This window comes from Sylvia atricapilla, chromosome 14 (assembly GCF_009819655.1).
Source record: "Sylvia atricapilla isolate bSylAtr1 chromosome 14, bSylAtr1.pri, whole genome shotgun sequence".
Classification (NCBI taxonomy): domain Eukaryota; kingdom Metazoa; phylum Chordata; class Aves; order Passeriformes; family Sylviidae; genus Sylvia; species Sylvia atricapilla.
Genome location: NC_089153.1, coordinates 7,554,099 through 7,578,760, shown reverse-complemented (window position 1 = coordinate 7,578,760; position 24,662 = coordinate 7,554,099). Strand labels below are relative to the sequence as shown.

Sequence of the window (24,662 nt, the reverse complement as noted above, 5' to 3'; positions counted from 1 at the left end):
CAGTTCCATTAAATTTTTGTCTCAGCTTTATGGTGTTGTAAAGTAATGGGTACAGGAAAGCAGCAGCATGACGTGGTTTCTGTGAAGGTCAAAATTTAAGTCTCTGTGAGCCAAAACTTGACCCTTTTGTCATTTATGTTGATAATTTACAGAGCTCTGCTCTCCTGCTGAAGAACACAGTAAGCACATCAGTTCTCTGGGCACTAACACGGAAAGTGTGGCTGGACATGGAAGCATACTTCAGTAACTGCACTGGGAATGTGGGTGAATAACTTCTGTTGCCTTCTATGCCTTCAGACAACAGATCCTCAGATCTCTTTTGAAAAACAGTGATTCAGGCTCTATTCAGTCTCAGTCTTTTTCATGTAAATAAGAATAAGCTGGTGTTACATTAAAGAGCCAGACAGATAATTCTGTTTGCAGTTGTCTCATGTACTGATAATTGCAGCAAGTTCCAGTCACTGGCAATGTCAAAAGTACTTTATAGCTCTTCAGTATTATTTGGTCATCTCTTTAAATCCCACCCTCTGTGATCATTATCTTCAAGAGTCTCTTGTCTCCACGTTTATATTTTTATTCATCAGTGCTGCTTACAAGTATCTAATCATGCCACATCCTGCCTGCAGCCACCTTACCCCTAAAGATAATAGCTCTGTACTTGTACACCAGCTCACACTACAACCAAAGAAACGAATTAAACGTTGCTGCATCAGCCAATGAAGAAGAAAGTGTATGCAATTTATCTTCCAGAAAAGTAGCTGTTCACTGTGCTTCAGCAGAGAACCCACCCCACAGAGTGTTAAAAGTGAGATAGGTAAGGAAAGAGAACCTACTGGCATCCTTCCTCCCTCACACCTGAATAGTTCTGGGTTTACACTGCACAGTTATTGCTGACTTGCAGCAGATTATCAGCAATAATTGTCAGAGACATCTCCAACTGTCTGTATTGAGACAGACATGAACAAGGTGTACCCGTGTTTGCACTTCCTGCATCTCGTGTTAAAAGTGCCCAGAACTTGCCTGTTTTGAGAACATGAGGGATGGCTCTTCACTGACCTTTGCAAGCAGCAGGGGACTGCATCTGTTAGCCAACAGACCTGGCAGGTCAGTTCTTGCCCACCTCTGTGTGAGATGTCACCTCCTCAATTTCATGTAGGTAAAGCTCTGTATAGCTCAAAGCACTGCTCCAGATGCAGTATCATTAAAAACACATCATAGACAAGAATAAAAAGAATGCAGCCATTTCCCACATCCCTCCATTAATTTTAATGCTTTATTGTCCAAGCATATGAAATATTGAATATCACCAGAGGATACATTAAAAATGAGACACCTGTTCTATTATGAAGCATTCACATTAGAACTAATGGAACATGGACCTTGACAGTATTATTAAATATGTCATGAAATAAATAAATAAAGCTACCTTGGAAATCCAGTTAGGTCTAAATAACCCATTTAGTAAAGACACTTCCCTTCTTCCAAAGAAATTCCTTAGGAGACTGTCTGTCTTGCTGTAGGCTTGTTTTCACTGGAAAAAAAAAGTTTTTCTCTTGATCTTACATCCCCAAAGGATGGATAGTCTCAACTAATTTACCTCATGATCAAAGGGATGTAAGTGCCTGTTCAACATTTTTTTTTTAACATGAGATAGTTCATGGTAAGTGCATAGCCACGAGCAGAAGGAAGATCACACTGCTTAGCAGTTAATATGGGTCCTGAATTGAGACAGCATCTGCTTCAGAGGACAGCTGGCAGCACTGACACCCAGGAGGGGAGATATAGAGAGCTCTGGAGCCAGCTGGAATGCAGAGGTCAAGCCTTGCATGGTGCTGCCTTTTATTTCTGTTTATTTCAGCTTTCTCTCTCAAGGATCAACGAAAATGAAGGGGTGATTTTCCTCTGTGTTGCAAACTCTTCAGGTAAATTCATCCATTGGACCATTTGTGGTAATCTCCCACACAATAGAATTATCAGTTTGTATGTGAAGTACAGAATTATTTAAGACATCCATGCAAAATTAGATTATTTTTTTCTTTCTTTTCACTGACATAACTATTTTTGGTTAAAGCCTAGAAGCTACTTAGAAAAGGACTCTTCCACTTTTTTTATTCCCAGACATAACAGGAAGTGCATCACCAGCTTTTAGGCATTATTTTGATGGAGTTCCTAATCCTCTTTTCCCTCTCTTTCTTAAGACAATCCTCCCCTCTATGCTATTTCTGACCCTAAACAAAGGCAAAATGCACGGCAGAACCATTTTGCAGAAACTGATGAGAAAACCTGAGATTAATTCTTGGCTTTCAGTTCAGAAAAGGCATACAATTGGCATTCAATTCAGGAAGTCTTCCAGATTTGGTTAAACACAACCTGTCTAGCCCCTTGCACATTCAGAGACATTTGTCATCTAGTTCTTGTGAGAAGTGTTCCTACTATGCAGAGGAGCAGCCTCTGGAAACAGGAGTTTGCTGCTCATGGGTGACAGTAGGAAAAGCACTCTTTCACCTCTGTTTTTGTCCTCTCAACAACACAGCAAGGCATGATCTTATCACACTTATTTCTATGAAACACTTCACATTTTGTAGTACAATGTGTAAGGAACTGACATCTTTAAGTTCAAAGGAAATGGACCATTTAATTTAAAAAATGCTATGAATAGTAAAGGATTGATCTTTAGTCTTGTTGCCCCAGGTCCATTCCCAGCTGGTGAGAAACTATCTGAGCAGTCTCACTCTCCATTAACAATAATTTCGTCTATACCTAATTTCTTTCATTTTGTTCATCAAGGGAAAAAAAAAAAAAAAAAGTCTTACTGAATTGTTTAACTTCTGACAATTAATACTCTAACAAAAGGAATTCTTAGATGTTATGCTCTGGCTACCAGAAATCCCAGTGGGAGATATGCCACTCAATTTTGCCTGAGTTGTTTTAAAGTAGTAACTTCAAGACTCTAGCTACAGTAATTATTATAACATACACAAGTTAAATTTGCATTTGCTAAATAGGTTATTAGAAAGATCACATATTGTCATAGGTAGTAAATCGCTAAAACCAGCATGTATAAAAAAAGGCTAAAAAATTATTAAATCAGAACCAGTGGTAGATTCACAAAAGTATCGATGGTTTGAATTTTCAACTAGGTAAGATTTCATCCCACATTGTGAAGAAAAACTTGGGAAATGGTCTTACTAGTCAACATTTCTATAAGAAATATCAAAGTCACCTTTCATTGCATTGCAATAAGTAGTTATGATGGTGACAGCTTACATCCTGCATCTTTTTGCCCTGAGATACCAAAAAGGGTTATCATATTATGCATATTTTGGTCATTTTCTACCATGTACTTCCTACAATGTGATTAGTGACCTTCATATATGGCTTGTCAAAATCTCCATTATTGAGATCCATCAACTAATGAATGTGACCAGCTGTGTGGAGGAGCATGATTCATACTTGATTGAATGGAGCAGCACCACATAACAATATAGGGAATTGAAATAAGAAACTGAATTTCTAGAGGAAAAATCAGGGACAACTTTAGAATTCTGGGACCTAAATCCTTGATGGTGACTTGTTATATCTGTCTACTTTTGTATGTGGGAAGAAGTAGACTCCACGTATCACTGAGTTGTCTTGGCAGTTCATGTAGTTCAGTATTTGTATTCTTCATCTTTATAAACTCATATGTCCTTTTCTTAACAATATCAGGTCAAACTACTATCTGCATAAAAATCCTAAGCTTACTCTTCAGGCCAAACAGTCTGTAGAGCTGATATTGTTGTATGTGTAAAGTCCGTATATTAAAACTTGGAAGATTCTCTATTGTCTCTCCATTGCTCTTATTCTGCAAGTACCTTTAGTATCTGCAGGTAATAATTTTTCATGCAGAATTATAATTTTTAAGTTAATAAGCTCTTTTAAGGATTTTGATAGCAAAAATCTAGAGTGGGATGCGTTTCTTTAAGACTTGGTTTAGTAAAGAATGGATTCTCTTTCTATTGGCTCAATAGCATAATAATAATGACATTGAAACTTCACAAGTATTCCCTATTAATATGATACAAAAATATTTGTTGAAAGAAAGTAATTGTGCAATTCTCAGCAACTGCATAATGCTCATGTAATGTTCCCATAACATGACCAAACCATGAAGATCAGAAAGTCATGTAATGATAAACACAGATGATGCATTCAGCTCAAGTTACATATTGGAGTTGCTACTGCACTGCTCCAGTCACCTCTCTCTCCATTTCTAGTGAGCATAATGGCTAAGCATGAACCTTTTTCTTTTCTCTGTTGAGTCCTTCTCCACATGGGCCGTGGGTTCCATGTCTGAATGTTTCTTCAGAGTGTCACTGAACTCACTGACCGCCGGTGGCTTCCATAGTTAAAGTTGTTGGGATAATCTTTAGTCAGTTTGCCTCTATCCTGCCCAGGAGCTGTTTCTCTGCTGGGCACGAAGGAGTGATTTCCGGAGAAAGGCCCTGCTGAAGAATCAGCGGCAGCAGATTCTTCCTCTGCCCACCTATTAAAGAAGAAATAGCCTTCATCATGTGTCCTTCCTCCGAGAGGACCAGAGGCAGAAGCTCCTTGATTTTCTGTGCCCCCGTGAGACAAGGCTGCTGCTGGATGTAGAAATGGTGACACACATAAGTGGCTGATGCTTTGGTCAAGGTCATCATTAGATGCAGGGGATGCCACATGTGCACGAGAAGTAGCTTCTTTCCTTGATCTTAGTTTCTGGATTTCAAGATCCTGTTGCTCCTTGGGAAGTTTATCTACTTGCTGTGCTTTCAGAATAAGAGATGCTCCAAAGGTTCCTCGTAGAACAAAGATAAGGAACCTGATGAAGGAAGAAGGGAATGTGTTTTTTTAACCAGTAATCTTAATCCATATTCTACATCAGTATCCCAAATACAGCTAATAATTTTCTATTGCTCTACAGACATCTGGTAGACAGTTTATACCTGGCAGATGAAAGTTGACCCCTGGATCTTAACACAACATGTTACTATGTATTTAGCTTGACCTGTATAAAGTCAAGTATATGTATATATGATCATTTTTTAAGTATTTATAACTACTTGTTTGCTGAACAGTGAAGAAAAATAGAAAAAGTCTCAAGAGATGCAAATATTTGAAAATATGGAAGTTGTATTTATACTGCTAAAACAGGGTAAAGAAGAGATCCTAATTTGTTAGATTAAAAAACCTGGAAGTTTAAAGCCTCAGCTTTTAGATTTTTCAGAAAGCAGCAACAGAAGTGTTCTACCTGCCCTTTGCAGGATAGAGAACGTATGTAACTAAATATTATTAATATCCTCTCTCCATCTCATGTCAGCTTTGTGTGAAAATCAAAGTCTCTTTCAAAGCATCTTTTAATTAGGATTTGACCTTTACATAGGTGTCTTCAACATGTATTTTAAAACAAACGTGTGTACTCTGTGAAATTGCATTTAGAAAGGTGCCATCCTCACATCCTGCTGCTTAATGTATGTATGAACAAGAATTACAAGATAAAAAGGCTAACAAGCGACACTCAGGACAGAAAAAGCTTTTAAGGCAATGGATTTCTTGGGCTGGCACAAGCAGAAATGGATAAAGTTTATTTGCTGTGCCTGTGCTCAGGGTGGTCAATCCCAACAGAATCTCAGGTCCGGACAGGAAGTTCAGAGCATGGGAGAGCCCAATACTTTCTGTGTAGATCTGCTGTGGATCACATTGTCCTGTCTCTTTCCCCTCAGCTTGTTTTCTGTATCTTTTGTGCAAGTTCCAGGTAAAGCAGACAGGAGGACAGAGGAGGGATGGGAAACTGTGTTTCCTGTCCTGTAAACTGCTCTCACTGGCTCCTGCCCTTCCCACAGCCCTGCAGAGTGTGAGACCTGATTACCTGTTGGGTCTCTGCAGGGTGTGAGACTCAGGTACCTCAGGGTCTTTGCAGGTGTCCTGGCAGAGCACAATCTGCCTTCCACAGCTGAGGAAATGATCAGGTTCATATGTGGGAAAACTCCAAGAAACACAATGCGTTCCCTTGCCAATGGATAACATGAAAGTCAGACCCCTTTCTCCTACTCACACTTGAGGGCTTTTGTACTTAATGCTGTAGTTTGGATCCCAAAACACAGTGCAGAGGCAGTTTTGAGATGCAGATGTGCAAAGCATTGCCAGATGGTGCTCCAGAGAAAGCCTGGAGTGAGCAGGGCACAGGCCAAGCCTCCCCCTGGGTGCTGCAGCTCAAACAAAAGGCAGTAGTGAGGGGAAGAACCCAAGAAAGCAATTATGTTGAAAAAACCTGTTAGAATGAAAGCAGAACCTCAATACACCAAGTGAGGAGATAGGGAGCAGGCAGCACAGTGTGATGGACCATGGAATGGAACTTAAAATTTTAGTGCATTTTAGCCAAGGGTGGTTCCACCACTGCTGTGTTCTGCTGGCACGGCTCAGTAATAGTGGAAACTGGATATTCTGCAGATGAAGGACTGTGCAGAAAATAATCCAGGGGATCTATACAAAGGAACAACAGTTATCAAAACTTTGAAGATATGAATACATAACTTAGTAACCTGCTGAGGCAGCAAGGATCTTAACTGTGCTAAATTCCCAAGATGGAGACACGAGTTCTCTAACCATGTGTTTGATGCAGCTCTCAGTAGAGAGCTCAGGGTCAAAAATGACAGTGAATGAAGGCTGAAAGGAAAACAAAAGTGATGCAGGAGCAAAACAGACTGGAAAAGGATGCCCTGCCCAGAAGACATGAGACCTTGCTGAATTGTGTTGTTTATTTTGATCTGAACTTATATAACGAGAGCATCTCAACTCAAATGGGAAAGTAAATGGAAAGTTTGAAGAAAAACACCATCTATTCTTGAAAAATTCCTTTTCATTCAAAGATAAGGTTTAGATTCTAATGCCTTAAAGCATTTAAAAAATCAGATACTAAAAATATTGTCCTGAATTTTGTAATACCAGTGTGCTGCATTACTTATGAGAATTAGGATGAGAAGGAAACTAGCAAGGTAGTCAAACCAACCCATTTTTTTCAATGTCCAAGCAAATAAAAAAAATTTGAAACAAATGGTGCAACTCAAAACTTATCTGCTTTAAGAATTAGTAATGTATCAAACACCAAAAGTAGTAATGTTCCCATATTTGTATATGGGAACAGAATCATTGCATTTTTTTCAGCAACACATCACAATAATTATCCTTTTCCCAACATTATCCAGTCTCAATTAAAGTTATCTTTAACATATCTGATTTTTTGCAATACAAAGTAAAAACTAAAATTCTGCATGCAATGATTTTTTTAATATAGAAATGCTCTTAAATTCAGCTTAGTAATGCACCATAATAGACTTAAAACCAAGAATATATTTAGTACCTCTTAAACATACAGGAATATTTCAAAGATTTGCTTATAGTCTTATCTGCTCAACAACATTGTGGTTATGACAGTGAACAATTACATAGCAGATCTGTACTGGTAAAATTTGATGCACCCCAAAAAGAAAGGTTTTTCCTGATGGGAAAAGAAGAAGATATATGGGTTATACAACTGACCTAGGGTTATACAACTGAATAAATGAATGGTTCATGAACTGGAAGGTTGAACTCAGCATCTGACTTCCATGCTGATCAATTATCCCTGTCTGACACATCACACATCCGTACATGTCATTACTGTTTCTTCACTCACATATCTACAAACCCACAAAAGGAAAGCTGAGAGGGAAACATTCAAACCTTGGTAGGAGCGCGATGACAGGGGTAATAAGGCACAGAAAATAGAAGATGGGTTCCTTGAGCTGTCTCTCCATGATCCAGTAAGGGTTGGTGGGAGAGTTGCAGGTCAGGCAGGTAGCGTTGTAGCTTAGTGAGAAGATGAAGTATAAAGCCACACTGCAGATCATTGTCACCAGCTGGAGCTTGGTCTGCAAGCACAAATGATGCCTGTGAGACCCTGACCAGGTGTAAGACAGGAGGAGACAAAGGTGGCTGGAAAGAATGCATCTAACAGTGCCTTTTACTGAAATCTTCAGTAGGAGAAATAGCCAGAAATTAATTTAGAGAACAGCAGTGAATACAGTTCTCCAAGTAACACTTCCTCATATATTGAGGTATGCAAATATTTTGTACTGTTCTGTCCCAAAGGCATGATAGAGACAAATTCTCACTGTGCACATGAAGGTATTAACCTGGGGCTAATAACAAATTTTGGCACTTTGTGAAATCTTAGTGTACCTGTTACTTACTCTTTGTAACCCAGAATTCAGGTAAATTACTCTGAAAGAGTATTCTGTGCCTACACAAGATGCAACATTCATAAAAAAAAAAAACAAACCCAAAACCCAGAGCTGTAAAGAGGACAGGTCAAACACATACCCATGTTTTCATTTCTAGAGCCTGGTGCAAGAGAATGGTCAGGAGGGAGATGGTGTTGATGGGGTTTCCAAAGGAAAACACATCTATGTCAGAGTCTTTGTATGCCTACAAAACAGGCAGAGAGACTGTGGTGAACCCTGACTATTCAGAACTGAATTTACTACTTCTGAGTAGGACAGGAGAGTGAGAATATTAATAAGCCTGTTACTTACCAAATAGGGGACAAAGAAGCAAATGAGGCTTTGATAGAAGGCATCCAACATTGTAATAATAAAAGTTGACAAGTTGTATATCTGCAGGAGTTTATAGATAACAGTCATTATGATGGGATATAAATCTCTAGCCTGTCCTGTAAACATAATTGCTGTCTGTTTTTCTTCCATTCAGACTAGTAATTATTGCTAACTGGACTCCTTCAATGAGTAAATGCCTCCTGAGCAGCTGATTAAACCAAAGGCTTATCTCTAAAAAGACGTTTTATCTGTGTTAAGTAAAGATAGACCTTAGGAATATTGCCAAGTCAACCAAGAGTCTTAAAAGCTGAATTTTGCCAATGTTGCATCTCTTCATAAGGGGTCTCATTCTCCAAATTCTTTATCCAAGCTCTTTCTAGAGTTACAAAAATCCTTTCTTCTAATGAAACACTTATTTTGTGCAATTTTAATTTTACTATTTGTCATATTTAAACTTGTCTAGTGACCTATGGTGTCACAGCTCCCATGGAGAATGGGAGAGCATTACTGGAGAGACAGAAAATTTGGCTCCTATTGTTTCAACGTTCCAAGTAAGCCTAAACTCTTTCCTTCCTTCCCTCATTCCTAAACAAAGAAACAAAAAACCCCCTGGTCCTTTGGATGATCAAGCAGTTCTTTCAGCAATCATGACAAACCTCTGAATTTTGTCCATTCTTGTACAGCTCGGGCAGACGTAGGAGTGTTTCTGCAGAAACATCTTTATCAAGGACTCCAAAGAGAAGAGGGGGCACTGAGGTGAAGAAGAGGTTGAAAAAAATCATCTGCCAGTAATCTACCATGGAGCTGCCTGAGAACCCACAGAAGAACTGGTACCAGAAGAGCAGGTTGACGTAGCACTGGGGAGAAGCAAATACAAACACATAATTCCTCCTGTGATGCTCATGTGAGATACTGGTCATTAACAGAGTTTCTTAGGAGGATTTTGGGTAAAGGCACTGCACTTCATTCAATAAAACAATATACCTTCAGGGTCTGTTTCACAGTGATCTACTGTGATACAGCTTTTTAAAAGCCATTATGGTTCTTTAAGAACATATCAGAGAATAATTAAGTAAACTGTTCACAGCCCTGAGCACCAGATTTTAGAATCCTTTTAGAATCTCATTGTCCATGTGGAATCAAAGGCGTGCTGCTCCCTAATGCTACGGGGGAGATTAAAGAACAGCAGCATCCTAGTCTGGAGAACTATTTCACATTGCAAATAGCCTTTGAACTCTAAAAGGATGTCCAGTTAAAAAAGGGAAAGTGTTCATTTGCACTACAAATTTTAACAGTGATAAGAAGTAATCCTTTTTGAAAATTATTAAAAACTCCACAAAACCCAGAAAACTTGAATTCTAAGTAAAAAGCCTTTCAAGCTCAGAGTGTATTTCATGTCAAATGGACTTGTTTGCCCAGTCTTGTAGAAACTAAATTACTTTATTTTTTCCACTTTATATCATACTTCAATGCACAGCTCATTTGCATACACATTAAATTTTAAATAAAGATGATACATAAGACTGCATCATTACTTGCAAGTGGTTCTTATAAAATTCAGAGGTTTCACAGGCAGGCAATTCTTAGTGCACACTCATCTACATTTGAGTGCTAATAATCTGATCTCCCTTATGCAAAATTTTGTTTTGAGGCTCATGGGTGTTATTAATAAAGTTTCTTGTGCTACCATATAAAGTTACTAGGCCTTGAGTCCTTTTTCCCTCTAGAATAATGCTATTTCAAAGTATATTTAGAGCCTGTATTTTCCTCAATGCTCTATGCAGCACCTTGCTAAGAAGGAAGGGGCATACAATACTGTATGTATATGTGTGTACTATACACTTCTGAAGTGAAGAAACATGAAGTGTAGCTTCATAAAAAGTAAGAGTATAACCTACAAAAACGAAACCAAACAACCCCCAGACCTGTAATTAACTTTTGCTAGGATGAAAACTTCATAATTTTATTCATCTTACCACATTTTTGTAGAAAAAGTAAATCACCATCTTTGCCAGGCGAGTATAGCACCAATGTCCATGGACAAGAAGGAGCTTTTTGAGATGCTTAAATTGGGATATTGCAAAGTCACTGGCCATCACAGCCTTTGGGAAAAGGAACAGAAGGTCATTTATAACACATCCTTTTCACACGCTGTATAATGAAATTTGAACATCAACATTGAAATAATTTCCTACTACTGAATATTGTAGAAGAAACAAACCAACAAACCAACCCTCAAGAACATAGCTGGAACTTTCTGTCTCTGCAGAACTCTCCATTTAAGGAGAATAAGGAAGAGGGATGTGTGGGAAAGGATTCAGGGCAGAAGACAGTGGAAGAGAATCCACAAAACCTGGAAACCTAGAAATGCACCAGCTGAGAAGATTCAGAAACCAGATGTTCACCTAACACTGAGCAGACATCTGCTAATTTTCCAGTCTCATGAGCAAACACAGGTTTGTCCTCACATGCTAATTTTTGGCTCAAATTTTTTTTTTCTTTTTTTTGGCTGGACCCATAATTACAAACTGTGTGCTAATTTGTGATGCCAAATTACATTTTTAAGATGACTTGAGAGTGTCGGGCTGCTATGAAAGTTATTAAGCCTCAAGGGACTACTTGACAAAAGAGGAAAGAAACTGAGAGGATACCTGCATGCTGTCTTGGCCAGATATTCCAATTCCAACATCAGCTGCTTGAATCATACTGACATCATTTGCACCATCCCCTAGAGAGGGAAGACAGGAAGGAATGATAACAGTATAAGAAAGGTGCCTCCATCAGAAGGAAACAATCTCAGCTATGCTGATTATTTCAAATATTCTATACTGATGTATGGCATCAAGCACGACATCAAAGCTCTGGTCTTGGTCTTGGTCTCCCTCCTTCTCAGGAGACCTGGATCCACCAGAGCAGAATCCAGCATTGGGACCAGCTGGGTGGTGACACAGCAACCCCCACACTATTTACATCACCATCATTTTGTGTTTCTGCATGGTCAAATCCATGGGCTCAAGAACATGTTTTACGATACCTTATTTCACTGAATTCTCTGAATCTATGACAAATTTGATTGCAGATGACAATGCAACAATGTAATGTTTCAAGAATTATTCTGCTAATTTCAACTCAAAGTAATATGTTAAATATGTTCTTTCCAGGGAAAGAATAGTCATGCTTAATCCACATGCAATGTGGAGATTGTAAATTAGGTTACATTTTACAATCTGTAAATTGTAAACCTTATTTTTAAGTTTTACAATTTTTAAGGTTTACAATTTCCATCAACAGCTGAAATCTTATGGTTTGAACTTTAAGGCAAAGTAATATTTCAAAAATACAAGAGACCCTTCCTTTTCTGTGTTGTCCACAGAGGTGTGTATTTTCAGTTTGGAGTCATCTAAATCAGTTAATCAAGGATTAAAGTGGCATCACTTAGCAAAAGTGTGGAAGAAAATCAAAGCATTTCACATTATTTGAGGTAAAAGGCAAATAAGTCTGTGCTTAATACCAATCTAGAGATAATTCTGTTTTCATCAGCTGGGAAAATCTGACAGGAAAAGGGCTTTATGTAGAGATAAAATAGTGACTAATCTTGAGTGATTTCCAGGCCCAAAATAAGGAAATTTTGAAGTTAATATGTACATGTGTTTGTAATGATGTGCATGAAAGGGACTGCTGGGAGATTCTGAATTTGGAGTGCCTTCATCAAAATTTGCTTAGAGAAAGCTGAAGAAGGACTTTTATGTGACTTTTGATCAGGAAAGATTAATCAACGCTGTTTCCTCCCTGTGTCTACCTGAGGCACAAAACCTGCCCTGTACAACATATCCCACACATTTCTCCTAAAGAGAGAACCTGCTTTCCCATCTCGTGTGAGAGGCAGAGTGGAGGTACCTATGGAGAGGGTCATCACTTTGAGCTGCCTGCGCACCAGTTTGACCACCATGCTCTTGTGCAGCGGCGTGGCGCGGCAGCACAGCACGGAGCGGCAGCACCGCGCCAGCTCCAGCAGCTTCTCCTCCAGCCCGCCCTGGAAGATGATGTTCAGGGTCTGCCCATCAACCACCAGCCCAAACTCGGGGCTGGGGGCCTCAGAGACTGAGGGGGATGTTGGGATGATGCCAAAAAGTTTCCTCTGCGGCTTGTTGTGCTCGTAGTTCTTCTTCACCTCTTCCAGGGTTAAATTCAAGAGAGATTCGCAGGTTTCCTGTGAGAAAACAGACGTGGTTCTAGAAATAGTTATCTCCATCTCCCTCTGCAGCACAGCACCTTGCCAAATGTGTGTTTGTATAATCACGCCAGTGGCTTTAAGACTATCAGATAAACATTAGGGGAAATTTACTGAGAAATGCACTGATTCATCTGATTGGAGATTATTTCAATATGACACCATCCAATCCCTCAGTGAAAACACTGCACATTTTATCAGCCAGTTAACTGAGGTAAGGAATCATTTTAAAAGAAAATATAATAACCTTTACATCAGGAAGACATATGTGCATTTATGCTAAGAGTTCAGGAATTAAAAAGAAAATTCTTTTAAAGAGACTGAAAAATCGTGTTCTGATATGAATGATGTGAGACATTGCAGCACTTGCTTCCATGAAAAATAAACTGTGGTAAGAGAAACAAAAGGTCCAGATTTTCAAAATCAGCCAGTAACTTTTCAGTGTTCAACATTTTCTAAGTCACATATCAGGAGTGTGTGACAATTAGGAACAGAAATAAAACTTCATATTTTCCAGCACTGTGCCTCAAACACAAAGGCCTGTCTTAGGAAATCTGCTTCATGTTGGATCAAGTCCCCCTTTAGATGCCAGCAACCAGAACTGACTTGGTAATAGATAGAAACAGATTTAAGGGAAAACTATTACCTCTCCCATCCTTAATTTAGATCTCCTAAATTGGCACAACACTATCAGAGAAAATCCAAAATGATATCAAAAGTTATTTTGCTCCCTCTTAGTACTCAAAGTCCTCCTTCTGTGGCATTGCCCTGAATATCTGAGGAGCTAATCACTTCTTTTTCTGCCTTTTCTGTCAGCTTTATTGAGTGATGATTCAGTTCTATAATGTTATTTTCACTTTATGTAGCATAAGGTACATGTGTAGGATGTTTGCAAGATTTAAATTACACTTAAGTGGGAGGTTCTGGAATCAAATGTACCTCTGACATCTAATAAATCCTGCACCTAGCCTGTACACTTGAAACCCCTAAAAATATTGAAGAAATATCTTTCTGTGAACAAACCAAAAACAGTAGTGGAAATTCCTGGTTTGCCTTAACTTGCCTTTTGAAACAAATCCACTAAGCTACCTAATTACATTGCATCTTCTTGGAAGATATTTAATTTTTGGTGTTTGAATAATCTGCTGGGCTCAGGGGTAAGGAGAGCCCCTTCACAGTGACGCCACTTCAAGACCTAACTTTGGCAAAATTAACACTTTAAAGGCTTTGTATACATTACTTGTGTTCCTCACTGCTGCTATTGGGAGCCTCTTTCAAAGAAGTTTGTCTTTGGTTTAATTTTGAAAGTGAGGGAACGAAATCTTACTGTGGAGAATCTCCAGTGCCCCTGGATGACTGTGGGGATTCCCACAAGTCCCCATGTGCATGCAGAGTTGTCTCTGAGCCTGGACCAGGGCCACAGAGACTGCTGTGGGTCAGCACCCAGGCCAGCATTTCCTGGAGCCAGGGTGGTCCTGCCTGTAGCATGTTTGCCCTGGCAGAAAACACCTTATCATTTCCATCCTAAATGTATTCATTCTGCTTCCTGTTAAAGCAGAGATGCATTTCAAATGAAATTTCACGTGGGAATGTTTTCCTTGCCAGATTCGACATCATCTTCCCGTGTTTCTCTATTTCCATTACATTAAAAGAGACAGATATTTGCATAGGATGTTTTTCTCGTTTGGAGAGCTACTAGCTGCAGACAAAATCAGTTAGAAAGTAGGCCATCTCACTGCTCCATGCAGTTGCCTACCATAAGGAAAACAGCCAGTATTTTAATAATATTTACTTACACAATTATTGAGGATTATTTATTAATTTATAATTTACTGAGAAAAGCAAGCTTGTATTGGTAACCCTGGTTCTCTGGGGAGAAAAGCTGAGGCAACCCAGATGGGTGACTTTTCTGGTGACACAAGGAAGCCCTGCCTGCCCTCCACAGCCTCGTGGCAGCCCTTGGAAGAGCTGAACTCACTATGCCTCTTGTTGTGGCTGAGTGAGGGCCATGAGTGATGCTGCAAAAAAAGGAGCAGGGAAAAGGCAGCAGCTGCTCTGAAGGCACCTCAGGGGCTTCCATGTCCCAGTGGGAAGTAAGAGGTCACCAGCAAGAAAATCGGGCATCAGAATGGCATTTTGGACCTTTTTGTGTTTATAAATGGTCAGGGCTGACCTTCCTTAGGAAGTGGGTCTGGTTTAACCACAGTGCCTGGACATGGTGTCCCCATAATGCATCCACTGGGCAGCCTGTCCCCACCCAGATGCCTGAAGGGGTGAGGTGTGAGGCTGTGCATAGTGATGGCCAATCCACTTCCTGACATCAAGGCATGATCCTCCTGGTACCTGGTTTATGTTGCTCCACATCCAGCAAAAGCCAAGTTGGCTTGTCTGAAGCCTTTTACTTTCACCATGCATAATGGCATTTACCCTCTTTGGAAGTTAGGACTCTATTTTCTCTCTTCTGTTTGGATGTTGTCAGGAATGTCCATAGATTGCACACAGATTGCTCACTGTGGTTTAGTGACTCACAGGAACTGGCAGACCTGCCCTTGAAGTGCTTATCCTTATTTTGGACTGTGTTCCCTTTGCCTACAGCCTGCCCTTCTTGCTGCCCATGAAAATTGAGGGAATTTTTGAACACATCAGCAGCAACTGTGTTTGCCACCATGGAATGTCAAGAAAGTGACTATGTTTTTAACTGGCTGCAGCTTAAACAAAGATATACTGGCTTAAATTTTTTGCCAATAAATTTCTGAGTAAGGCTAATCCTTTTAGGGAACATGCAGTTAGAAAGTTCTGAATTTACTTAAATCCACATCTTCATACTTTTTCTTGGCTGACTCATACAACACTTTTCAAATGTATTCTAACAGATCTCACTTAGGGTTAAACTGAAATTTCCATTGTAAGGTGGAAATCCAGATATCCATGTTGCTAAGGAATTAGGCACTTAAATTGCTTATTAATTTCTTCCTAAAGATACTAATTCAAGTAATACCTATCAATTCAGGTAATTTTTGAAAACAGCATTTTCATTTGGAAAAATCAGTGTATTCTAATTGAATGAAACCCTACATTAATGTCTTATATTTAAATTAATTCTATAATATGTTGTCGACAGAGTTTCTAGCCTAATGCTGTTTGGGTTTTTTTGACTGTTTGTTGAGTGAGGTCTAAAGCAAAGGAATGCCAAACTGTAAGACACAAAGAAAGGGTAAGATAGCAAATTCTGTGTATTTTGTCTTTCTTTACTCACCTTATTTTCAGTGTTAATGGTGAAGACAGTGTCCCTTTGGTTCAGAAGTTTACAGGAGTATGCAATGTTAACTGCTGTCTCCTGTTTGTCCCCTGTCAATACCCAAATTTTTATCCCAGCTTCTCGGAGAGACACAATGGTGTCGGGTACTCCATCTTGCAGACGATCTTCAATCCCTGTTGCTCCTGGGCAAACAGGAAAAGAAAGGAAATAGTTTTCTTTTTCTTGGAAATCAAGTTGCTGTTTTCTTGTTTAAAAAAAGCTCTTTGCTTTCCAATCACACTCCTGAACTTATTGAGAATTGAAACAAGGTTTTGTCCAACAAATAAACACACGAGCACATGATCTGCATTTGGATTAAGGTCTGAATGTGTCAACAATCAAGTTCTGCCTCTTCATTTTGTTCATTGCAAGAACAATGCATTTCATTTCTTCCTAATAATCCAAAGTGACAATGTGCTGGTGGAGGAATCACACCATATGCATCTTAAAAATACTGCATTAAGTCCCATCAAAGCAACCAGAAAAGATGAACTTTGACTGTTTAAATGAATGCTGTCCCTATTGTCAAGTCAGATGCTTCAGCCATCAAAGGCAGAAGAAACAGTACAGTACATTTTCTTTTTGAACATGCACAAACTTAGAAGCAGATGCCAACACTCATCCTGATGATGATGTTGGGAAACACCATCTGAATGTTACAATGCTCTTATCCCTTCCACTAGAGGTCAGTTTGGAGATGCTGTAACTGTGGCACATTAAAGATAGATATTGATTTAGGCTAAGGGAACACTTTTTGTAAATTAAAGTGTGAAAGCACATAGAGGCTTAGTAATTGGCAAAGGTAATAGATTCTGACAAGCTCTACATTACCTCTTATGTCGTCTGCTTATGGCATTTACCATTATTACTCTAATTTTTTAAATCACTGCAGAGATTATGAGAAGCCATAATGCAAGTTATTGCTTGCAATTGCAGAAATTTAACGAAGTAAAATTGGGCACAAATTGTAGTCAGAGAAAAATGAGACTGAGACAACTCCAAAAATCAAAGTTGTGAAGAACAAAATGTTTGCAAACAAAATAGAACAGAAAGCACTGAAGTGCTCCATAATTTAACAGAATGCTGTTGTTAGATATGACAGTAATGAATGATGCAGACTTGTCAATCAACATAAGTTTTAATGCTAAATGTCTTTGTACAAAGTGCACAAAGCAAGCACAACAATGCAACAACAGCAGGAACTGAGTAGCAAAACGCCTACATGTTTAAGTTACTGGATTTTATAATACAGATCAATTACTAAAGTTCCCTTGGAATTTTTGCTCAAAACTGAAGTTAATTTATGGTATTTTATCTAAGGATATGGACACACAATTGAATTGCGGGAACTTCATTATCTGCTATGGCAGCTGAGCCACAGTAAGAGCTGACGTGCATGTTCTTTGCTTGGGGCACACAATAGTTTCAGTACACTTTTTCAAAGATACTGCTGCCCAAAATGCAGGAGAACTTGTATAGACACTATCATTGGATTTTATGTCCCTAGCCTGGAGATTTCCAAACCACAGAGGAAGTCTTTTAGATATAAATTAGTATAAGCTGTTGTCTGTCTCACTGCCAAGACTATCACAGGAGAGCAAGTGATAGTTCACACAATGACAATTCTTATTTTTAGCTACCCAGCAGGGTGAGTTTGGTCTCCAGATGCTGTGCTGTCTCTATTAACAGCTCCTCTCTGTTGTCAATCGCAGCTTCTGCCTCCCGACGAAAATTGGCCCATTTTTGAAAGTCATCTTCATTCAAGACCTGCGTAACACAATTTAAACAGTGGGTATTTGAAATTTAAATAAGAGAGAAATGCCAACATTCTGGATCATAGAGACTTTACTCCTATCCAAACTGGTAAAGTACTGTGTCATCTTTAAAATAATGCTGACTTTTCCAGGAGAAAACTGCAAGAACAAGCAGTTTGTACAAAAATATGACGTAGAGAAACTCTTGCTCACACAACTCTTGCTTAGCTGAGAGCACACATTTTCTGAGGGTGGATCTACATTTCACCAGAGACTGACTATTTGTTGCATATTGACAACTTCTGTATGAAAGTAAAACACTAGAATAGACTGACTCAGGCTGAGAGTAATATTTTTGAAAGCTGAATGCCAAGCAAAAGAGAAGAAGGTTGGCTGCTCTGCAGACTCTTTGTTTCTTGCTTGGGAGCACTGTAGAGTAGGTCAGCTAGAGTTACTATACAAGAAACAAAAATAAATATTTGGAGACTGATGAAAAATTCATCATTTGGTCACATTGAGGAAAAAGAGGAAAAAAGTACTCCATACAAGGCAAATAGAGGGACAAAAAGATGGGCTGTATCTAGCTGGCTGTCTGGAGCAGAATTAGAACCACTATCTTTTTCTAGTAATTCTATTGACATGTACAGAACCTGGTGCTCTCCCACCTTCTTGGCTATGCACAGAGTTCGCAGTCCATCATGGGCATAGTAGTCCAAATGCTTCTGTGTTCTTTCTTTTATTCTTTTCAGTCTCCTCTCTGTGCTAATGTCACCTGTGAAACACAAGGAAAAGATTCCATGTTTTAAGCACAGATAATTTTCTATCTAATGGCCTAAGATTAAAAAAGAGTGGGCATTAGAGAAAAGGGGATTCCATTATAATACCAATTTTTTTAAAAGCTCAAAAGTGTTGGTTGTGCAGAAGCTGAAACATTGCTAAAAGTTCTTGTTTCCTTTAAGATAACATTTCTTGTTTTTTTGTTTGCTAATATTATAGCACTCTTGCTGGCAACCTGGAAAACAATGGCCAGGCCCTTATGACAGTATTATTGCAGAGTACACAATCCACATGGGTTAGTATTATCAGTAGATTTTAATGATTCCATTCCATATTCTAAGCACTTCTGAGGTTAAAAAATTACCTCATTCTGATCCACAAGGACAATACTAGAGAAAGCTTACTCCTTTTTATACTTCTAATACCCAGATATAATATTTCCTGCAGAAATACTGCAAACTTTTTTGTTAGGAGACCCAGCAGAAATATCTCCCTGGCTAATTACCTTTGGTGGAGTCGTCCAGCAGGTCCATTATCACAGAGTCAGCACCTTTTGTGTAGACAACAATCTCCTTGGTTAGAGGGTGTCTCACCACTACAGACATCCTTTTCCTGACTGAGTCAAATCCCAGCGTGCAGAGGATGTCAAAGGTCAGGAGTGTGCCCTGTGGCAGCTGCACAGTGACCTGCTCGGGTGTCCGGGACACAAGGATGAAGCTGTAGGCCTGGGCAGCATAGACAAGGGCTGCCTCATCCGGGCTCTCAGCCTCGTAACAAAAGTCTGTTGGCAGAGAACTGTTAGTTGCAGACCTAAAAACTTCATCCAAGGAGGCAGTACCAATATTTGTGCTGCCCTGGTCCTGGAGTTCCTGGCCTTTGCTGCTGGCAGAGCAGTTGTTCTCATTGTCACAACCCTCCAGCACAGCAAGAGGCTCCTCCGTGTTCTTTGCGCTGAAGCTGGCACCAAGCTGTGAACTAGACTGAGATGATGAAAAAGATTGGCTAAGGCTTGCTAACTTTAGCCTTTGAAATATCTGATGAATTTTCTCCAGGGTGATTCCTGAAGGTTTTATCGGTGGTGGGATTGTGACCTATAAATATGAGAAAAACCAAGGTTAAACATAAATGAATGTGAACTTCAAGAGCCTTCTCAAAACCTCCCTCGACTTTTCTGCATCTAAATGACAATAATAATAACAACTGCAACTTCCCCCTTTCACCTCTCCTGCCATTTAATTGTGGTGGAAGCATTCAATAGAGATGTCACTTGTGAGATGGCATCCAAATTTGATGGTGATTTGTATCTCTACCTCTGAAGCAAAGATGTAATTAAGCCCCAGTAGTTCTGTCAATGGCCTGGCAGATCAGAGAAAACCCAGTGGATTCAACAACCTTCTTCCAGCATATTTAATACAAAACCTAAAAGAATAACTGCAGACCCTGTGGTAGCCTTAGCTATTCATCAAACATAAGAAGACAAGCTAGGAAGGGACACACAGGCAGAGAAGGCAGTGGTTATTACAGAAAAGGTAAAGGAACTAGAGGAAAGCTCTCAAACAATTTTTAATCACTTCAGTTTTCACTGAACACTATGTTGTTAAATGGAAACATGAACCATTTTCCTCATGCATTTAAAGTTAGATTACCCTTTGTCTTGGCTCAGTAGCAGTGGAGACCAGAACTGTATTGCAAATGGCGAGAGCAAGAAAAAAGTCAGTAAAGGATGTGGAAGTCTTCATATGTATAAAAGGAGAAAAACTTTCAGTCTGGAGGGCAGCTTCTCTCACTCGCCTCAGCAGCCTGCTGTCAGGAGTCACATACTTTTCCTGGAAGAGAAATTACTTAGTGAGGATTATTTTCATTTACCCTTGTCCTCAAGGAATAACTGGCAACTTCATAGACTTCTTGAATTTAGACCTAGAAAATGCCTTTTGTACTTAACATCTACGGAAAAAAGGTATCTTTCAAAAAGCTGCAGAACTAGATAATTAGAAGGCAATACATCTTCAAAAGGAAGATGATCTCTGAGTTTTATTTCTTTTAAGATCTACTAAAAATCAGCAAAATTTATATTGTATCCCTAAACTTTGAAACTGCTGACTCCTGAATTAAAGGTCATTCTAGAAAAATGTATACTTGGGGTCTCCCAGTTCAGTGTGGGAGCTGATAGTTATTTCCACAGAGAACATTTTGTGCTTATGATTTAATTACTCCAGTATCACTTTTTGTTTCCAGAGCAGTTTCATTTTGCATCCAGAAAGGGAAGTGGTCTCAAACTTTTCTTCTTCAGTTTTTTGCAATAAATAAATAAACAAATAAACAAATACGTATTTACATGTTCCTGAAATATTTCTGTAATTTTACTGCCACTCTCTCTCTAAAGAAACCTAAATTTGCAAGCCAAACTACTTAACAATGTTACTTCCCTACAATTTAATTTAATGTAGAACTATGGGGGTATTACTTTTAATAGAAATTTCATGTTAGCAGAATCTGGTTTGGATTAAACTCAGGGCCATATTTAACAAGGAAGTCCAAATTTAAAAGACATCTTCACATGAGCCAACAGTTCTGCATGCCTTCTTTAAGGAACAGCCAAAGTTATTTAGCTGCTTTCTAGTTCATCTCAGCTATTACCCCCACCTCATTCAATCTGGCACAGCTTTCCCAAGTTCTGTAAACATCCAACAGAAATCACCCAAGCACCTTTTTGGCTGTTCTGAGCCGAATGTTACATTTCATCTCCTGCTTGCTAAAGTGACAAGCAGTTCTGAAATAATCCTAATAATTGCAAATGAATCTACTGCTCATTTTTCAGCTCAACTGCAATCCAAAGCTGGAACAAGGCTTTGCACTTTCCCTGCTGCAGAAAATTCTGTTTTTTCGGGATCAGTATTTTAATGCTTTTTTACTTCACATACAGGGACATGTTTGCAGTATTGATGCAGTCCTTTCTCTAACAAACAAAAACATACTAAGGATAAGCTGATTTTTAGTTATCTTCTCAGGTCTCCTAAAAAGAATCAGAGGCTGAAAAATTAAAGCTGCTGATTTTGAGAAACCATTTCACAATATTGGACTGCAGTGGTTCTGTGGTTTATGGGACTATACCAATGCTATGCTTTGTACATAGAACAATCCCAAACAGCTTAACAGGACAATTCCAATGAACAGCACATTTGTGCAGATACACCTGTCCAAACAGTTATGTCAAACAGTTATGTTGGGAATTCTATTAAATTTGAAACATGAAAGATTAGAATCTCACCAACACCTTGCACAGTTTTTCATCCAATTTCTTCATGCATTGCCACAATTAGAATGGACATCACAAACACCAAATTATTATATGTGTATCTCAGCCTCTCCTATCTGTCATCATCTCCCTCAATTCCTTTTTCATCTATATCCTCAATGTCTGTGCAAGTTCTTGTCAAAAAGGACAATGCACTATTAGTTATTTCACTTCAGCAGCAACTTTCTGAACTCAAAAGTTTCCTCTGGAAAAATTGAAAATTGTCAGGCTAATTGTGGCCTCAGAGACAGTTTTTTAAAAACAAAACAATAAAAAAAAATCAATATTTATCAGAACAATTTTTCTCATCTTCTTTTTCACATTAAGTGAAAAACTGTGCTAACCTGAGTTTTCAGCCTGAATATATATTAAAAACCCTAACCCAGCAAAAAAAGAAAACTGAATAAAACAGCACTAATGATAATAATCACTTAAATTTGCCACCTTTTCAGTGTTAACAATCTTGTTAGTGAAAATGTTGATATAAAATGGCTAGTGCCATTCAGTTTTAAGGTTCTCTTATTAATTTGATTGCATTTCATCTACTTGATGGCATGAAAACCTGATACCTATGGGACAATGAAAATCTTCATTAAATGTTTCTAATAGCGAGGCACTACTTATTGGAACTATTAAATCTAGAAGGAAATGTACTGTCACTCTATTAATTCATAAGAACACCTAAAGGTAGAGAGAGTAAATGTTAATTTTCTATTGTGTTCCATTGTAGAAAGATGAATTTTTCTTACAAAGCCCTGTCTGCTGACATACACACAGGTCTACAAACACACTGTGTGTACCAGGAGTACTCAGGATGCTGCAGATTTGTACCAAAGTAAAAATGCATCAGATGAAGAGATGTAAGTTCCAAAGGGCAGGAACCAAGCATAGAGACACTGAAAAATTTATTATCCCCGTTTTATTAATAGGGAATTGGCTCAGGTGGCAAAGAAAGGTACTACTATGTCTCATTTAAAGGTCATACAGGGCAGGCTCTGTGCAATATCTAAATGTCTCTATTTTTACACCTGCACAATTGTCATAAGGTGTTAAAACAATTTATCCAGATAGAGTGACACCTGTGCACAGCTAAGGCTGGCTATTTCCATAAAAGCAGCTTCATCTTCTTCTACAAAAGAGGCATTTGATACTAGTTCCTCAAATAAATATTGCTTTACAGTCAATTGAAAAATATTTATTTATAGAAGAAAAAGAAAAGGCCTGGTAGTAAAAAATGTAATTGGAAAATATGAAGGCAAGAAATTTCTTTATCATCCTTCAGTAGTCATGACCTATAAGAAATTCTCAGAAGTCATTACTCATGGGTTCTTGAGAATCCATGGAGATGTTCTCAACAACTCATGAGGTTTGGGCTGGAAAATTCTTCTTACAGAACTCCTGTATTCTAAGAATAGTAGGAGTTCTGAGTGGTACTTACCACTTACTTGAGGTAAGTAAGGATCTCATAACAACTGCAGCAAATAAAGTTCTGAGTATTCTGCATTTATTAGACTTTTTTTTTTTTTTAATCAAGATTTGGATGAGTTTCCAGGCCTTTAATTTTAATTCAAATTCTAAATTTGAAAGTGTATTATGTTCTTTTAGTGTTCACAAAAGCCTTATCTGAAACATCTGTTAAATAACTTTCAAGAAGAGTAGAGAAGTCTGACTTTAATTGGGCTGTGTGTGAATTTGGGAAGTTTCAGACCCAAATTGCCACAGTTTCTGCTCCCCCCTGACTGCAGCCTGCATGCTCCAATTGAAGACTCTGGTTCTTTGTCTCCCCCTTCCCCCTCTGTCGCAATAGGACATGAAATAAAGGTGCCTGACTCCAGTCAGGAGGCAGCAGAAATCAGAAGGTTTATTTACAGTTCACTCAGCCCTTTTATAACACACTGTGCTGCTAAGACAGTTATTGGTCCATAGGGCTGACACCTCTGCCATTGGCTCAATGACAGAAATAGCAAACAACTCCTGCTGTTATGGGGAAGGAACATTTTTTACACAAGGTTGTTTTGGGAAAAAGAAAACTGTTAAAAAGTTTCCCTTGGGGAGAGCTCAGCAATTCACAGGCTCAGAAAATATCAGGTCCACACCTCTCTTTAACTCCAACAAGGCTTGGGATTTCTCTCTCTACCTATTGGCTTTCCATCACAAAGTGCATCGGAAGGGGCAGCTTAGGAGGTGTTATGTCAGGGTGCTGGTACTCACGATGGGGCTGCTGAATGCCACTTGGGACTGGTTGCTGTCACGTCGGCCGACTGACCTGCTCCTCGTGTGGCCCTGGACACGCGCCCGGGCGCTCTGGCTCCTGCGCAGGGGCCTCGCCGTGTGCTGCTTGTGGGTGCCTGGGCTCTCAAGGTTCATGGGAGGAAGAGTGAAATGCTGAAGTTTTGCAAAGTCCTCGTTGTCTAAATCCAGCTCTTTCTGTATTTTTAGTCGCCTGTCTGTAAAACAAAAATGAAAAACCTCGCCTTTGATTTTGTTACTTTTTTTTTTTTTTTTTTTTTTTTTTTTTTTTTTTTTTTTATTATTATTGTTTGGGAGGAATTCCTTGATCAGTTAAAAAAACCTGAAACAAACTAAACCGAAGCCAAAACATTTCAAAAGCCATCACCAGAGAAATTTCACTGTCCACAGCAGTTTCTGGCAATTGCCACAGTCATTTTTGCAAGAAAATAAAAATGAGTTT

At 38.9% G+C, this 24,662-nt stretch overlaps 1 protein-coding gene across 1 annotated transcript in view; it reads right to left on the bottom strand.

The window, feature by feature from the left end:
• Positions 1 to 3,158: 3,158 nt before the first annotated feature.
• The window catches only part of ATP10B (ATPase phospholipid transporting 10B (putative)), a 46,053-nt gene continuing 24,549 nt past the window's right edge, over positions 3,159 to 24,662 (bottom strand). The window contains exons 8-21 of the mRNA XM_066328966.1: positions 24,182 to 24,417; positions 20,322 to 20,501; positions 19,181 to 19,766; positions 18,564 to 18,670; positions 17,785 to 17,911; positions 16,103 to 16,287; positions 12,513 to 12,825; positions 11,267 to 11,343; positions 10,592 to 10,717; positions 9,272 to 9,472; positions 8,595 to 8,675; positions 8,383 to 8,487; positions 7,744 to 7,931; positions 3,159 to 4,843 (exon numbers count right to left, since the gene is read on the bottom strand). Coding sequence (XP_066185063.1) covers positions 4,345 to 4,843; positions 7,744 to 7,931; positions 8,383 to 8,487; positions 8,595 to 8,675; positions 9,272 to 9,472; positions 10,592 to 10,717; positions 11,267 to 11,343; positions 12,513 to 12,825; positions 16,103 to 16,287; positions 17,785 to 17,911; positions 18,564 to 18,670; positions 19,181 to 19,766; positions 20,322 to 20,501; positions 24,182 to 24,417 — 3,011 coding nt within the window. The 3' untranslated portion in view covers positions 3,159 to 4,344. The remainder of the gene's footprint in view (positions 4,844 to 7,743; positions 7,932 to 8,382; positions 8,488 to 8,594; positions 8,676 to 9,271; positions 9,473 to 10,591; positions 10,718 to 11,266; positions 11,344 to 12,512; positions 12,826 to 16,102; positions 16,288 to 17,784; positions 17,912 to 18,563; positions 18,671 to 19,180; positions 19,767 to 20,321; positions 20,502 to 24,181; positions 24,418 to 24,662) is intronic.